The following is a 16,927-nucleotide window of genomic DNA, read 5'->3' as shown; positions in this document are numbered from 1 at the left end:
AAATGTCTTTTAATGTGATAAAACACACTCCTATATCTTCTTCTATCTATATCAATAAAAATGGATCGCCGAATGTGTTCATAAGAGCAAAACTCGAAGAAGGAATTATCCGATTCTTCTATCATGTCTTCTATCATATTTTCTGTATCAAACATTTATTCGATGTAACGGAGAAACATGTTATTTGCAAGTGATTGAAAAATCTTGAACTAGAATTGTGTCTGAAAATAACCTGATATTATAATTACGAGTAGAAGGAAGGAAATTTATATTAAAAGTAAATTGTAAAGGATCAATTAGAAGATGAATCAATGATAGTTCTACGAATGGACCCATGACCGTATGAAGAAAATGTAAATGTTTGGAGGTATTGATAACAAAAAATAAATTTTGGGCGGAACGAAGTTTGACGGGTTAGGTAGTAAATAATATATTTCGAATTCTAAATCAAAATTGTCTTCGAACGACTTTTTGAGCTTTTGAGCTTTTTTTTTAAGACCAACATTTTGCGATCCAGAACTTGTTAATATCTTAATCCTACTCAAACTTATTGATGGGTGTTCAACCAAAACCTCATGATTTCAATTTTAGTTTACTCAAATACGAAAAATAAGATAGTTTAGAAATATTTTGCATGATATAAGATCAAACATGCTCAAACAAAGTCGACAATGAACTTTTGTTCCACAAAGTATTTTTATTCACTGGGGCTACAAAATTGTTGAGCTATGTTCACCTCTATCTATGAAGATAAGAAAGTTAAATTTGTTATTTCATCGAAGATTTTTATCACTCTATTTTTGATGACATAAAAATGAGCGCTCTAAAGGGTGTGTCACATCAAATTGCATCACGGAAAAAACGCTGTAGAAATTCGCCCAGTAGACCGATCCTTTTGAAAATTTTAGACAGTAAAATAAAAACTATTAAACAACTTTTGGCATTTTCTTTTTATTTATACTTCGAGCCCAAGCCCGTATGCTCGCACCTTCCTCTTTACACCGTCCATAAGGTTCTGTACAACGTCAGGATGTATTTTTTTTAACAGAAATCCATTTTCTCTTGAAGTCCGCCTCCGATTTGACAACTTTTGGGTTCTTCCGGAGGGTCTGCTTCATAATCGCCCAATATTTCTCTATTGGGCGAAGCTCCGGCGCGTTGGGCGGGTTCATTTCCTTTGGCACGAAGGTGACCCCGTTGGCTTCGTACCACTCCAACACGTCCTTTGAATAGTGGCACGAAGGGAGATCCGGCCAGAAGATGGTCGGGCCCTCGTGCTGCTTCAATAGTGGTAGTAAGCGCTTCTGTAGGCACTCCTTAAGGTAAACCTGCCCGTTTACCGTGCCGGTCATCACGAAGGGGGCGCTCCGCTTTCCGCAAGAGCAGATCGCTTGCCACACCATGTACTTTTTGGCAAACTTGGATAGTTTCTGCTTGCGAATCTCCTCCGGAACGCTAAATTTGTCCTCTGCAGAGAAGAACAACAGGCCCGGCAGCTGACGAAAGTCCGCTTTGACGTAGGTTTCATCGTCCATTACCAGGCAATGCGGCTTCGTCAGCATTTCGGTGTACAGCTTCCGGGCTCGCGTCTTCCCCACCACGTTTTGCCTTTCGTCGCGGTTAGGAGCCTTCTGAACCTTGTATGTACGCAGGCCCTCCCGCTGCTTGGTCCGCTGAAATGAACTTGACAAATTCAGTTTATTGGCGACATCCCGGACCGAACTTCTCGGATCACGTCTAAACTGCTTAACTACGCGCTTGTGATCTTTTTCAAAAAAAAAAAAAAAAAAAGTTCATCATCGACATCACGATATGTCAGATGGTGGTAAATTGGTAATTCGCGATGGTGGCGACCTCAAATTAGGGCCATAATTTGTGTCCCAAACTCGTCAGTGTAATCTCTATCAGATTAGAAGACACGAAGCCGGTTTTTAAATTTTTAAATTTGAATGAAAATTTTCACATCATGTTATTTAATTACTTGAAACACGTATGTCTGACTTTCATTCAACCATATGGCTATACAATTCCAAAATAGTTGCTGTGTTTTTTTCATTATAATATAAAATTGTCTTCATAAACAATTTTCGTATGAGACTCTTTCACCAACTGCAAACAAAAATGTTTTTAATTGAAATAGAATACTAATTTGATATGGAAGAGCTAATTTTCATTCATAATTTCAATTTTGAAAACGTTCATTCCGACTGAAAATCAGCTATTCGTTGACGCTCCCCTAAACTAGTAAACGAAGCACAATGCCGCCAACGCGGATCGCTGTTTGCAAGAAAATAAATACTTTTGACGTTTGAGATGTTGGCACCTAAAACATGGCGGGTGTCATACAGCTGGATAGATCTGAGACAGAGGTGCCAGCTCACCTTTGATGTGATCACCCTTATGTCAGCGAAAATCGGTCTATTGAACCAGGATTCTTGGAGGGGAAGTATTGTATTCTGTAGAAAATTTTAATACTGTAGAACTCCGATTATCCGCAAGCAGATGATCCGCGGTGTGGATGCCTCATCGCCTCACCTGGCACCTCATTTTTGTTGTATCGAATCAAATCAAATTGCACCGGTTTTCAAAAGACCTGTCTAAATTGTCCGATTAAAACACGAAAAGCCTGGTGGGTAATGTTTGGGGACATAACCGGAGCGACGTAGATCTAAACCAAAGGTTGTCAAAAATATATATATATATTGCTTTATTTTCATTTGTTTGAATCGAACTAAATGTGCAAACCACTAGCAAAACAGCGAAGTAATAAAATTTCCAAATTAACTCTCAGTCTCAACATTAGCATGTTGATTGTTTGGTGACTAGAAGGACCCTCAAACACTGAACTTTTTGACTATCAAATTAGTTTTTCCGTATGATTACGGCAAAGCTACATCTGAAATGCCCTCAAAAACATAATTCCGAAATAAATAATCCACAAATTCTATTCATTGAATGGCAAGTCCTAACCGAATAGAACATGTTAAATTTGCAAATTAATAACTTAAAAATGAAAAGAATAGCATCTCTGGTATCGAGATATATTATGTAAAAATTCTCAGCTTTCAGAAAAAACATATATATGAAAAAATATATAGCGCCCTCTAGTCCAAAGCCATGAAAACAATGAAAAACGACCACAATCAATAATTGCGAAAATAAAATCCATTTTTTTGCAAGTTCAATAGGCTTCAGTTTGATATGTCGATCATCTAAATCGGTTCAATGGTTCAAAAGTTATGATTTATTGAAAAAAGTCATTTTTGGGAAAAAACTGAAAAAAATGATTTTTCGGAACACCCTGTAATAGAAAGGGGCACCCTAACGAAAATCTGAGAACCACTATATCGGTTTGACATGGAATGGCTGTTAGAATGTATCGAAATAATTTTTAGAACAACTATATCAAAATTTGGAAGCTATGATGTGGACTGACGTACGTTGGAATAAAACGCTATCGAAGCTATTTCTTTTTGAAAACAAAAAAAAACATGGATTACAATCGATTTTTTCGGAGATATCAAGAAATTAATTTCTATCAGTGGAAACAAAATCTATCACTACCTGATAACAAATGCCGAGAATGCTGATTTAAAGTTGCCTGGGAGCAACCACAGCACTAAAGACTAAAATCACCCACTAACGAATAAATTTCTTCCGTTCGAAAATCACTAATGGCTGTTTTTTGAATATTCGTATTGAGGATGCAAAGCAAACTCACTGCGGGGCAAAATTCCGTTGTCCGAAGATAGCGCACCATCTTAGTTAGAGTACCAAAGCGCAGTGATGATTACCTCGCAGCGCTGCAGCAATATATTAGGTTGGGGAAAAAGTTATCCATTATTTTCGCGTTGGCTGGCTTTAGTGATCAATATCTCGCGTAATTTCGATCATACAATTTCAAGTTTCGTTGTAGAGGTGGCATTTCCGGAGCATCAATTTTTGCCGTTCTTCACCTTCCGGTCGATGGTTAGGTTCTCGAAGTATCGTTTTAGTACTCTGCTGACCGTGGATTGGACGATTCCCAGCATCTTACCGATGTCCCGATGTGACAACTCCGAATTCTCGAAATGAGTGCGCAGGATTAATTCACGACGCTCTTTTTCGTTCGACGACATTTTTCCAAATTTACGAAAAATTTACAGTGAAGCATGGCCAACGTGATCTATACACTCTTATCTGATTATAAGCGAAAGCTGAATATATAATTCCTAAAAATTAAAAAAAAAAATTTTGTTGAGGACAGTTTTTGTCTAGAGAATAACCGGTCATCGGTCGATCGATCATCGGTCTTAAATTTCTAGCCAGCGAGCATTCTCTTCAGGTCTGCGAACAGAAAATAGTCGCTGGGGGCCGTATCTGGAGAATATGGTGAATGCGGAAGCAGTTCGAAGCCCAATTCATGCAATTTTGCCATTGTTTTCATTTCACAATAACAAAAGTTGCTTCATTCTCAATGCTGTAACTCACGAACCAAACGACCGATCGCTGTTAAATTTTGTGATAGTCAAGTAGATTTTTGCAAGAGTCGCCATCTAGACGTCAACCTAATGAACCTTTCAGCCGAACTGTTATTCCTATTGAGCTGGAAAGCAAGAAAATCGGAATCAATCGGAAGGGATATAATTTTCTCTTAGGTGTAACAAATTGCAATCTATGAAACTGAAAGGCACTGAAATTTTAATTTAGATGTGCCGAGACCAGTGGAGTCATTCATGGATAATCAGTGGAAAAAACGACTGCATGTCGACGTTCGAGTACAAAGTTAATGTCTGCGTAAAGAAACGTTATAAAAATTTAAGAATACTTAAGCTAGACTATACATTTTGTAGATGAATTATAGAAAGAAAAGAACGTTTCAATACAAATATTTCATAGCAGGTGCTCACCGTACGGGGCAAAAGCGTTTATTGAATTGTACTTCTGAGGTAACTTGTAACAAAAATTAATGCATTATTACCAGCGGGAGAAGCATAATTACCAGAGTGTGTAGGCACCATCCATTGGGGAGGAGAGGGGTGCTGTATAATGTTTTATGGGCGGAGATGAGTGGGTGTTATGGTCGAACATACCACGTGGAAATTTTTTGGGAGGGAGAAGACTGACAATATAAGATATCTGGAAATGTCCAACATTTGAAACAGAATTCGTCCCACCCACAATTGATATATTGATATAAATCATTTCGAACAATCAAGTTCCCACATAAATTATTTTTATGTGCATAATCTATACTCGCGGTATATAATTTCTTTTTTGACATATAAACCTGATGCAGACTAATACGCATCAATCCTGATACTGACTGTTTAAATCCGTTGCTCCGTTCTTGAGTTTAATCGTGAGGAACAGACACCAAATCATTTTTATTAAAATAGATCAAGTTTATTAATACATAGTTCATTGTGAAAACAGAAACATAAACGAAACATAACCTTAACATAAATTTTTTTCCTCATCTTGGATTTCGGTTCTGAGGATTCCGACGCGCTGGAGCTTGGAGCGCTGTTGCTTCGTTGCGCTGTTGTGGGGTTCGAAGAGACAGACGATGGTTCCCCATGAATCATGAATCTCAATATCTTCCTGCCTGTTTTGCAACTTGGTTGAATTCGTGCTGGAGGGTGTTGGCTTCCGAAAAATCAAACGCCAGACGACGTAAATCTTTGAGAGTCATACCATAGAAAGCTTTGTCCAGTGCCCTGCAGTGGTCCGCCAGATCCTCAGACAGCTCACTCGTAAATACCGGTCTGAACCGCCCTAGGTGCTCGCTGGCACATCCCTGCAGAAGTAGAAATATCATTAAAAGAAGATTCAAATCATAAATCTCTCACTGATATGAGCCTCTTCCTCAGGGCTGATTCAGAAATATCGAGGTCTGCCGCAATACGACGCTTCGAGACTCCCTCCTGAAGCCTCTGTCGGGGCCATTTGAGCATTTCTGGAGTGCATTTCTTCAAATCAGTTTTCTTCTTGTGGGTCCCGTTAAAAATTTGTTTGAAAACATTTTATATATTTTTTTTCAGAGCAAAACGCTGATGCGAATTTTGGCCCCACAGCCACTGCGCACCTTTGCCCCACAAGCAATTTTTTAACTAATCGAATTTTTAATAAAAGCTCTTGAACTTTTTCACAAAAATGAATACGAACTATCATCTACTATAGAATGAAGGTTTCCTTGACAGTGTAGTTTCGAACTTTCCAGTTATTTTAGGTAAGTTAATCGTCATCTCCAAAACTGAAAAAATTAGATCAAAACATCGCAAAACTCTTTCTACCTCTTAACTTTTTTCCATTCATGAAATGTATCGTGTTTATATGTGTGAGCTGCTGGTGTAATAATATATCAAACGACTACACCGTTGTCGAAATTTTATGCTCGTTTGCTTCAAAATAACCAATGCGCACTTTTACCCCGCACTACTCTATCATAAATATAACATGCTTTATTTGAAATGATGCAAGATAACGCGTACATTTCGATAGAATAGAGTTACTGTCACCCACCATGGAATCGAGAATATCGATTATGGCTTCTTCAGCACTCCTTACAAAAATATTTCATCTAAATAAATTTAGATTGTCCATTTCTTTGTATACTGAGAGCATATCAATGTACGTTCCAAACTCGCCTAAAAGATGTTAAATATAAAGATAATTAGTTTCTAATTGTTGGAGTTCAATGATCCAATCTGCAACTTTTGCTAGAATATATCATGTTTCTAGTTGTGGTAACATGGATTTCTTCGATTTTTCAATAATGAAATCTCTTGCATAAACAAAAGCGAATTGTACTGGTGATATTAACATGTACGGATAATTAAGTAGTCAGAGAGTACCTTTTGAATTCCCTTGAGGCCCAAGGAAGACAACCCTATGTGCCTGTTAGAGACGTGCTAGAAACTCGCGATATCTGCTATATGCAGTTGATCTATATATTTGTAAGACGGTCTAGTATAAGAATTTGATGCTTTCGTGTTTTTCTTTTACGTTATTAGTTTGTTTGTATTGTCACCTCTTCTCATCGTCGCCCATCTTCGACAGCCAGTCGAACACTAGATGCCACAACACTGTAATCGCGCCCCCTTAAACTCGAGTAAATCGCAAGTAATCGGTCGAATCCTTCTAACCATAGATTAAGATTAAATAATGTAAACAAAACTGAATTAGCGGCAACGCAAAGCTTCTGCGATTGAGCCTTACAAATGAACGATTTGGAAAAAAATTAACATATATTAACATAGAGTTTACTGAACCCACTGAATTTGGAGTAGTCGCCAAGCGCCGGACTGAGACAGAGGGGCCTGATTACGAACGTCACTTCACGGTGAAAACGGAATAAAATGCATACAAATTGCATACAATTCATTTCGTTTTCACCGTGATGTGACGTTCGTGACCAGGCCCATAGTTTCGTTTATCGCACCTGAATTGCAAGAACAACATTCATTTTTTATCAATTCCAACAATGGGATGGTTGAAATTCTTCATGATAGCAAAATATCGGATCATGAAGCAACAAATCATATGAATGGTGGGTCAATCTTTGTGATGTCAAATAGTATTGGAAACTGCAACACGTACATCACATGAAGAAAAATTATGACAACCTTCCAATGACAACACTATTTCTTAACACAATTTAGAATCTGTATATTAGTTATGTATCGATTTTTCGTTGAGAGTATTTTACTTTTAATAAAAAATATTCGATCAATATATTATTCAATGTAATATTGTTTGTAACGGAATAACGTGCTTCCCAATTCGAAGACATCTGTTTGATACTGATTCATAACACTAAACTTATTTCTTTAATACTAATTTTATTGCATTCAACAGAGAATTTAACAAGCTTTAATGTATAAACAACCTAATAACTAATTTTGATGTTGTTATTCAAATACACTTCTATCTGAAACACCCAACTTGAATAATAGTAGTACAGGGTGGGCCATTTAAAGTGGAAGCATCTGGCAACCCCATAACTTTTGACAGAGATGTCAGATTAACAAATGTCATACCGCGTTGGAAGCGTCACTTCAGTACAATTTTAACCATGGAACAATACACACCTAAACAACGCGCTGAAATTGTTCAGCTGTACATTCAAAATAACTTCTCAATTGTGTTAACTAAACGTGCGTGGAAAAATAAAAATAAAGTTAAAACATCGCCTGGAGACAACACTATACGTCGATTATATGCCAAATTTATATCGTCTGGTAGTGTTGGTAATGCCAGTCATCTGTCCAGACAACGACCAAGACGTTTCGACGAGAATATTGATGCCGTTCGAGCCAGTGTTGCAGAGAATCCATCGACATCAGGTCGCCATCGTTCGCAAGAGTTAGGCATCTTTTTATTGCCATTTATTCGTGAAAATGAATTGGACAATTACTGGTTCCAACAGGACGGCGCTACATGCCATACAGCGGCTGCCACGACCAAATTATTGCGCGAAATGTTCCCCGGAAGATTAATATCGAAAAACGGCGATTATGACTGGCCACCGAGATCACCTGATTTAACGCCTCCTGACTATTTTTTATGGGGATATTTAAAACCCAAGGTATACACTGGTAAACCAAGGACCCTGGCTGCGCTGAAAGACAATATCCGACAAGAAATTGCTGCCATATCGGCCGAAACATTGGGCAAAGTGATGGAAAATGCCGAAAAAAGGGCACATTTTGCGGTCAAGGCCAGTGGCGGTCATTTACGAGATATCATAATCAAAAAGTAGATAGAACAAATCTCCTTGGACCAAAATAAATGAATTTCAAAAAAAATATTTAAAATTCCACTTCTTTACTTTGCTATTGCAAAAACAAATCCTTCCACTTTAAATGGCCCACCCTGTAAAACCGATGAAAATAATTGAAATATATTTTGTACGCCTTAAATATTTCTTTATAAACCTTGTAATCTCGTCCATTCACAGGTCCCAAATTATGCACAGTATCACCCGACATAAAAAGGCTATGGGAGCCCTGCTGGCAGAGTATATTGACAAAACCAACGAGATCGATAAGACTGCCTTCGAACCAGAGGAAATCGACGATTCATTCAATACCAAATTAACGTAAGTTTTGTTTGTCTGATTTGTTATATACTCGATAATAATATTGAACAACTCCAGGAAACGATCGGACGAACCATCAAAGACCGGCGGCAGTATGTGTCCGAGTATTATCCGCTATGCGAGACCTCAGAAGGCACGATCCGCTACAGGGGAATGGAAATACATCGTTAACACTGGGGAGCACACGCAAACTTTGCGACTGGAAAAGTGCACGTGAGTTAAAATTTTGGAATTGCTTTTAGTTGATTCGGCTAAATTTTTTTTTTGTCAGCACGCCACAAGACAGCTGTACCTACTTGACGGATAACTTCCGTTCGCGCTGCATTCAAATCTACAACTACCACCGGCTGTTGAGTTGGGATAACGCACGAGGTCTTCATGTGGACATCTTCAAGGTTCCCACCTGCTGCTCGTGTCACATAGATGGATACCGGGAAGCCTTTCCTCCATTGAACAATTTCAACGATTACGAACCGAAGAGTGAATCGCTGGAAGACCCTTCCATCGCAGCAAGTACTATTTCAAAGAACTCCCAATACACCACGCTAAAGTTTGACCACGACGAACCGGAAAATGTGGATGAAAATATCGCCTACCATTTTGCGAATGGCTTCCAGCGAATGAAACCGCCGAGGTATGAAACCGGTATTATGGTTCCGCCTGGTCCACCACATCACGTTTCGAAGGGACGCTTCGAAAGACCCAAGCTGGCAGCAAAAAAGCAAGGACCGACTCATTTCATTCCTTCACCAGTGTTGGATACCTACCTGAGTCCTCCACCTAATGAAGTGAACCACCATGCGCCATTCAAACGAGGTCCGCATTACTCCAACGATAATTCATTGAAAAGAACGGCTCATCTTCATCCTAGTAGAACGAACCGAAGCCCGATTCGGAAGCAAATCAACCTAAACGATCAACACGTCTCAGAAACAGACGTCCGTATCAATCAAGTTCAAGTTATGGCCCCAGCCAAACCAGAACGTCTACCTCCTACCCAAGCCACGGAAAAACTCCGCAAACGGTACACCACACCGCCCGCACAAGGCCAGGCTGCCAAGAAGGACAAGAACCAAAACTATAGGGTGATTGGTCAACCACCATCGGACGATTCCCCTTCTGCAACGTCATTCGTTCCAGTAACCACGACCACAACCACAACCACATCGACCGCAGCGTCAACTAATGGTCACCAGCGGATCAATTACAACTACCATCCGATCATCGATTTCTTTGGCGAGGCAGAATCGACCGCGGATCTGTCCCCGGATCAGGTCGACCGTATTGGTCTGAACGGGGTATCTTCGCTCAACAGCTGGACGCCGGTTCTGCGCAGCCATAGGCCCATGAGGATACCGGTTTAGGAGGCGCATGGGCGCCGTTTTTGTGTGTGTAGGTTTAGCAGAGTAATTTATTGGTCGCAATATTTTTTGTTGTGAGAAACATCGAAATGCAAATGAATTCATCGACGCTTTAGTTCGAAATAATCCGTCCCCGGCGAATGAAATATTTCCAATTCGAAAACGCTTTCAAAATGCTGCGAGTAGAATAGCAGCGCCCCAAGTTAGGCACTGTCGTGTCGTGTCGGAATGATTGTATATTTATTTTGTTTATTTTTATTTTTGTGTAAAGGAAAAATGATGCGTTGCTCAAAGACAGAAAGCTTCCCCTTTTCTGGTAATAGCGCATATGTGAATTAGTGTTTACGATAGTTTTAAAGGATATTTATGAAAAGACGAAAAAACCAAGCAAAGACCACTGTTTCGTTTTATGACAAAAGTGAATAAAGATCGCTGTGATTCTAGACTTTATATGATTTTGTGATCCGAAAGCCGAAATCAGAAAAACTGAGCGTAGAAGCTGGGTAGGTTGAAACCATGGCAATTATCAAGCTTGTTATTGGATTGTCCGGAAAGATCGTGCCATCAAAGATAATGAACATGTGATTTCGAAAATTTACGACATTTATCTAGAAGCCGTAATTAGCCTTGATGTATGGGCTCCCCACAATTTGATCGAAAACTATTTGAGGGGGTTGGAATGAAAGGAGTGTAAGTGATTTGATCGATTTGTCTTCACCAACTTTTTTTTTGTAAATAACTCAACTGAACAAACGTTCCAATCTGAGTTTGCTATAGAATCCGATAGATGAGGTTCTGACCTATCTTCCACATTGTCTAATACAGCTGAGAATGAGTATTCAGCTAAGTTATGACCAAAAGAGAGAATCGATGTAGAGAAATCGATGATGTCACTTACACTCCTTTCATTTTGAGCCTGTCAATTTACGGATTCCATCGCGAAAGCAGCATTCATCTTTTGAAGCCAAGAATGAATCTAGTCAATTTTTCATACTCTGTTCTGAACTAAAACGTATTCCACCTAAAACCACCTGTATCGATCGAAACAAATGGTAGTCGGAATCGGCAAGATTTGGGCTATAAGGCAAATGAACCAAAATTTCCCATCCGTTTATTTTAAATAGCTTTTTGACGTAGGATAACGTCTTTCGGGAACATATTGGGGTACAAATGGAAAATCGAAAATCACACATCGTGAAAATTGTCCAATTTCAAACGTCTATTGCTCAGTCATTTCATGATGGATTGATGAGATTTTAGCGTCAATCGATTTCGGCACTCAATAAAATTTTGACGTAGAACTACGTCTTTTAGGAAGGGTGCCAAATCAGAAAGCAGGTCACGTTTTTATGAAATAAAGTTAACGTTAATTACTATATTCACAACTAAAGGATTCTTATGATGTGTATACCAATCGAATCGGAAATTCCCTAAGATTTGTTTGATATGCTGTACATTACAATGTCCCAATCCCTAAACGGTGTAAATTAATGAAAACTGGAAGCATTTTAATTTACCTATACATTTTTTTCTGCCGATTTGTGTGGTGCTTTCCTACCCGTACCGTGAGTAACGAGCAATACATCTAGGGAGGAGTATGGATTAGAGTATTTTCCACAAAGGCCCTTCTTAGGGCTAGAGGTGAAAAACAAAAATGAAATGAATAGCTAAAAAGTTATTCCGAAATTTCGATGGATTCTAAAATTTTATCAAATGGATTGTATAATATAATTCCGTAGTTCTACGTCGAAAACTGCGGTCGTGCCCTAGATACAACCCATTACAATTTTTTTATATAGAAGAAAATAATATATGTCATGAAACTAACTATCGAACAATTGAAAAACCTCCACCCCTATCCTAACGGAAATACCCACTTCTGATTGGTCGAAATTGACGACGTATGCGGCGGGTCCCTAACAGAGACATCAAAACCAAGTTGCCTGGGGGAAATCGGCATTGCAAATATATTCGGTTTTCATCATATCTCGTGCCACTCAGGTATCTTTTATCTGATTCGCATTATCCAACGACTGTTTACCACCTTTCTGTCATCATCATTCGGAAAACACTGGAGGAGTGAACAAATAATACCCAACAACCAAACAAAACGGCCCTTTTCAGGGACACCAAATCATTATCAAAGAGTTTAACGATGTATCTCTTCAAACATATATAAAATCAACAGATAGCCTAACGGTATCCTACGTCAACTACGCGGTCGTGTCTCGGACACAACTCCCATGTGACTTTTATTTATTTCAAATAGCTTTTTCACTTGATCAGCAACATGAGACCGAGCGCTGTCTTGATGGAATATTATCGATTCGTGTCTGGTCGCATAATAACAGTTCGGCTGAAAAGTTCATAAGGTTAACGTCTAGATGGCGCCTATTGCAAAAACCTACTAGACTATCACAAAGCAATTCCATGGATACGTGTTAAAGTTTAACAGCGATCACTCGATTGGTTCGTGAGTTACAGCATTGAGAGTGAAGCAACTTTTGTTATTGTGAAAAAAAATGGAAAAATCCGAATTTCTTGTGTAATTGCATGAATTGGGCTTCGAATTGCTTCCACATCCACCGTATTCTCCAGATCTGGTCCCCAGCGACTATTTTTTGTTCGCAGACCTGAAGAGGATGCTCACTGGCAAGAAATTTGATACCGATGATGAAGTGATTACCGAAACTGAGGCCTATTTTGAGGAAAACCCGAAAGTACAACTATATACTACAAAAATAGTATCGAAAAGTTGCAAGATCGGTATAATAGCTGTACCGCTTTCGAAGGCAATCATGTTGTATAATAAAATTGAATTTTGCAGAGAAAATAGTTTTACTGTGTTTATCTTATAAACTATTCAGCCGAACTGTTATGGGCGTTTTTAGGCGGAAACGGATCAATTGTTTGCATTGATCGTTTGACCAGGTGTTAGCAGCTCATAATGGATCCCACTATTTTGATCATACCATACACAGAGCATTACTTTAGCATCGTGGATATTTGGCTTTGGCGATGATGTTCCTGGTAGGTCAGGCTTTACATACGATCTTTTGCCTTCTGGATTGTCATAGTGAATCCGTTTTGACGTAGAACTACGTCTTTCATTAAGGGTGCCAAATCAGATAACAGGTCACGTTTTTATGAAATAACGTTAACGTTAATAACTATTTTTGTCGCAAACGGATTAGGGAGCTTCCGATTCGTTTGGTATATAAGATTTGTTTTTTGACGTAGGACTACGTCTAACCGGAAGATATAGGGGGTGAAATGGAAATCTAGGCACTGAACAAGTAGGAAAAAATGCAAGATTTGGAACGCTTATAACTCGAGCATTTCTCAATAGATCGCAAAGGTTTTTGCATCAATTGATAGGAAATATATCTACGCATCTATCATAACGAATAACACTTCATTTTTCTTGAGATAAATAATTGAATAATTGTGAAATATCAACCATTGTCAAAATGCACTATGTGCCCATTTTTGATTGGTCCATTTTGTGCTCCTCAAATCGTACCGACCAAAACGGGCAACCAGAGCAGCAGCGAAATATAATGAAGCACGATTGGAAAGGAAAAAGAAAAAAATGAACGAAACATTGGTCGCAGTCTCACACATGCGTAATTCTTGAGCCAGCCAGTCAGCTTAAAAATCCCCGCTCCGCTGCCTTAACGATCATTCTCATTCAAACCGTACACTACATCGGTTCTCATCACAACACATCAACAAACCAACCCAAGCAGCCATGTCTGGACATGGTAAAGGAGGAAAAGTGAAGGGAAAGGCAAAATCCCGCTCGAACCGTGTTGATCTGGAGTTCCCCGCAAGGGTAGCTAGGCCGAGCGCGTTAGTACCAGTGCACCAGTCCACCTAGCCGTCGTTATATAGTTTCGGCCGCCGAAGTGATCGAGTTAGCTGGCAAAGCTACTTGCGACGATAAGAAAACCCGCATTCGGAACAGAACACATTCGGTTCGGTGGACATCAAGACAACAGGCAGTTGCAGCGAGTAGCGAGTGCCAAACGCAATCGCAAAACGGCAGCTGGTAGCAGAAGAAAAAAGTTTGTTCTTTATACAATCTGCTTTGGTGGCAAATCCAGAACAAGGCGGCATGAAGTGCGTTCGAAATGGTTTTTCTTCAAAACCATGAGTACTAAGTTTTCTAAATTGGAACCATTCCATAAAACAAGGCGCTTTTCAGGGCCATTAAACCTTCCAAAAAAGAGTTTAGGAAATACAGTTCAATGCTTTCTAAAACATTATGCAAAATAATAATAAAACACAAATTGATTTTTTCATCATTTGTTTGCCAGGATCTGATGAGTATGTGAATTTGGTAGTTGTTCTGAGCTTATTGATAGTTGGGGACTTTCCTGATTATTCAATTTTCACCCATTCTTAAATTGTTTCCAGATTGAAAGTACAGTAATTTACAATTAGTTCGACATTTAGTAAATTGGACGGACATGTAATGCGACTTATTTAGTTGGACATTTTTGTAAACATAGAGATCCAAATTATGACCCCACATTGAAAGTCGACACTGTACCACTGTCATCGCAAATGTTCAATTACAGGTTAAAATCGCCTCCAATGCGACACTGAGTGGCGCGTCGGCACGTCGCATTGAATATAATTTATAGTACAACATGACACAAAGCTGGATGGGAAGAAATTTTCCAACTGTGAAAGCTGTGGCGAGTGGCAACAAATCGCTAAACAGGAAGGTTTAGCCGAACAAGATGGGGATATCGAGTGATAACAAAGCAATAAACTCTTTAGATTGAAGATAATTTTGTGATCCAGAAAGGGACCCATTTTAGCCTGCATATGAATCCAACGAGCGAACAAATGGTAATGAATGTATTTTTTTGCCATCGCTCCCTTTTAACGCTCATTCGTTCGTCTCGTTGGACTCGCCCCTCTGGCTGAGTCTGCTGATTTGTCTCTATGCTGTGAGTGTGTACCACTAGAGTATAAAACACGCGGACCCCAAAAAATATCTTATTTTCTTTCAAACCGTAAACCCGTGTGGTTGTACGGCATCGGCATCGTGGACGTAACAAAGGAGGACAAGTTAAGGTAAAGGCAAAGTCTCACTCGAACCGTGCAGGTCTCCAGTTCCCTGTTGATCGCATTCACTGATTGCTCCGCAAGGGTAACTAGGCCGAACGGATTGGTGCCGGAGCACCAGTATACCTAACAGCGATTATAGAGTTTCGGCCGTCGGAGTGCTCGAGTTGGCTTGCAAAGCTGCTCACAACAATTAGAAAACCCGCATCAAGAACAGAGCAGGTTCGGTTCGGCGCTCATCAAGGCAACTATTAGTTTCAGTGAGTGGCAAAGTGTTTCTCCGGCACGTCGCATTAAATGTAATTTACTGAACAACATGTCACAAGCTGGATGGGAAGAAATTTTCCAACTGTGAAAGCTGTGGCGAGTGGCCGAACAAGATGGGAATATCGAGTGATAACAAAAACACAACACCAAAGGTTCTTTTCAGAACCATCAACATATTCATAAAAAGTAAACAGTAAACTAATCCATTTTTCAGGTAGATAGGTAGGTATTCACATAGGAGAAGAAAATAAAACAATATATTTAAAATATATATTTTACAAAAGCTGTCCCCTTTGTATAGTCCTACGTCACTCCGGTTATGTCCCCGACATTACCCACCCGTCTTTTATGCTATAAATTATGTTACGTGACGTTCGGATGGCTTTTTAAAAAAGCAGAGCCGTCCTGAACGGAGTCGAAATGTCAACTGATTTATTATTTCTTTCATTGAACATTGAACATTGATTCATGGTTGGGCCTAAAATATGCTTACACTATGTTTTTTGATATATTTGTTACTTATGCTGATGGTTGCAGAAAATGTGTTAGCGACTCGGTACACTGGGTCGCGATGTTCCCCGCTATCGGTGTACCGTGCCTGGGTGGTAACTTATATATTACAATCCCCTGATGTGCAAATGGTTCAAATTGATGAAAACTAGAAGCATTTCCATTTTCCCATACATTTGTTCTGCTCATTTATGAGCTTCCGTATCCATGCCGTTAATAACGAGCAACTTATCGGTGATTAACGAAAGGGAATGATTCAAGGTCACCGTGAATAAAGAACAGAAGAAGAACGAACGAAGGGGAACATTTGGCCGGAGCATAAATATTGGATCTCGCTGAGGCAAACTTTCACTATCGTTCGAGATACGAAGTAATGAACAGAACATCGCTTGTTCTTCCTTGTTTTGCGTCATCACATGTCTTCGATTCGGATTGTGCTATGGACGCTACCAAATTACTTACTCGCTGATGTCTCTGGTAATGCAATCATTACATCAAACTGACGCCATTCCATTAAGGTTCTGAACTACACAATTGTATGGGGAATCATCAAACTAGGCTATCATCGGCTCACCAAGAAAATAATTGTTCAGGAATTTTTTGTGTGATTTGGTTTCGTATGACAGTA

General features: G+C 39.3%; 1 protein-coding gene across 2 annotated transcripts in view; it reads left to right on the top strand.

Moving 5' to 3' along the window:
• The window catches only part of LOC129771882 (neurotrophin 1), a 50,609-nt gene extending 39,736 nt beyond the window's left edge, over nucleotides 1-10,873 (top strand). For both annotated transcript variants that reach the window (XM_055776001.1, XM_055776002.1), the window contains exons 4-6: nucleotides 8,942-9,082; nucleotides 9,140-9,295; nucleotides 9,354-10,873. In XM_055776001.1, coding sequence (XP_055631976.1) covers nucleotides 8,942-9,082; nucleotides 9,140-9,295; nucleotides 9,354-10,446 — 1,390 coding nt within the window. In that variant the 3' untranslated portion in view covers nucleotides 10,447-10,873. The remainder of the gene's footprint in view (nucleotides 1-8,941; nucleotides 9,083-9,139; nucleotides 9,296-9,353) is intronic.
• The last annotated feature ends 6,054 nt before the right edge of the window (nucleotides 10,874-16,927 follow it).

This window comes from Toxorhynchites rutilus, chromosome 2 (assembly GCF_029784135.1).
Source record: "Toxorhynchites rutilus septentrionalis strain SRP chromosome 2, ASM2978413v1, whole genome shotgun sequence".
Taxonomy (NCBI): Eukaryota; Metazoa; Arthropoda; class Insecta; order Diptera; family Culicidae; genus Toxorhynchites; species Toxorhynchites rutilus.
This window is presented reverse-complemented; position numbering and strand designations above follow the sequence as displayed.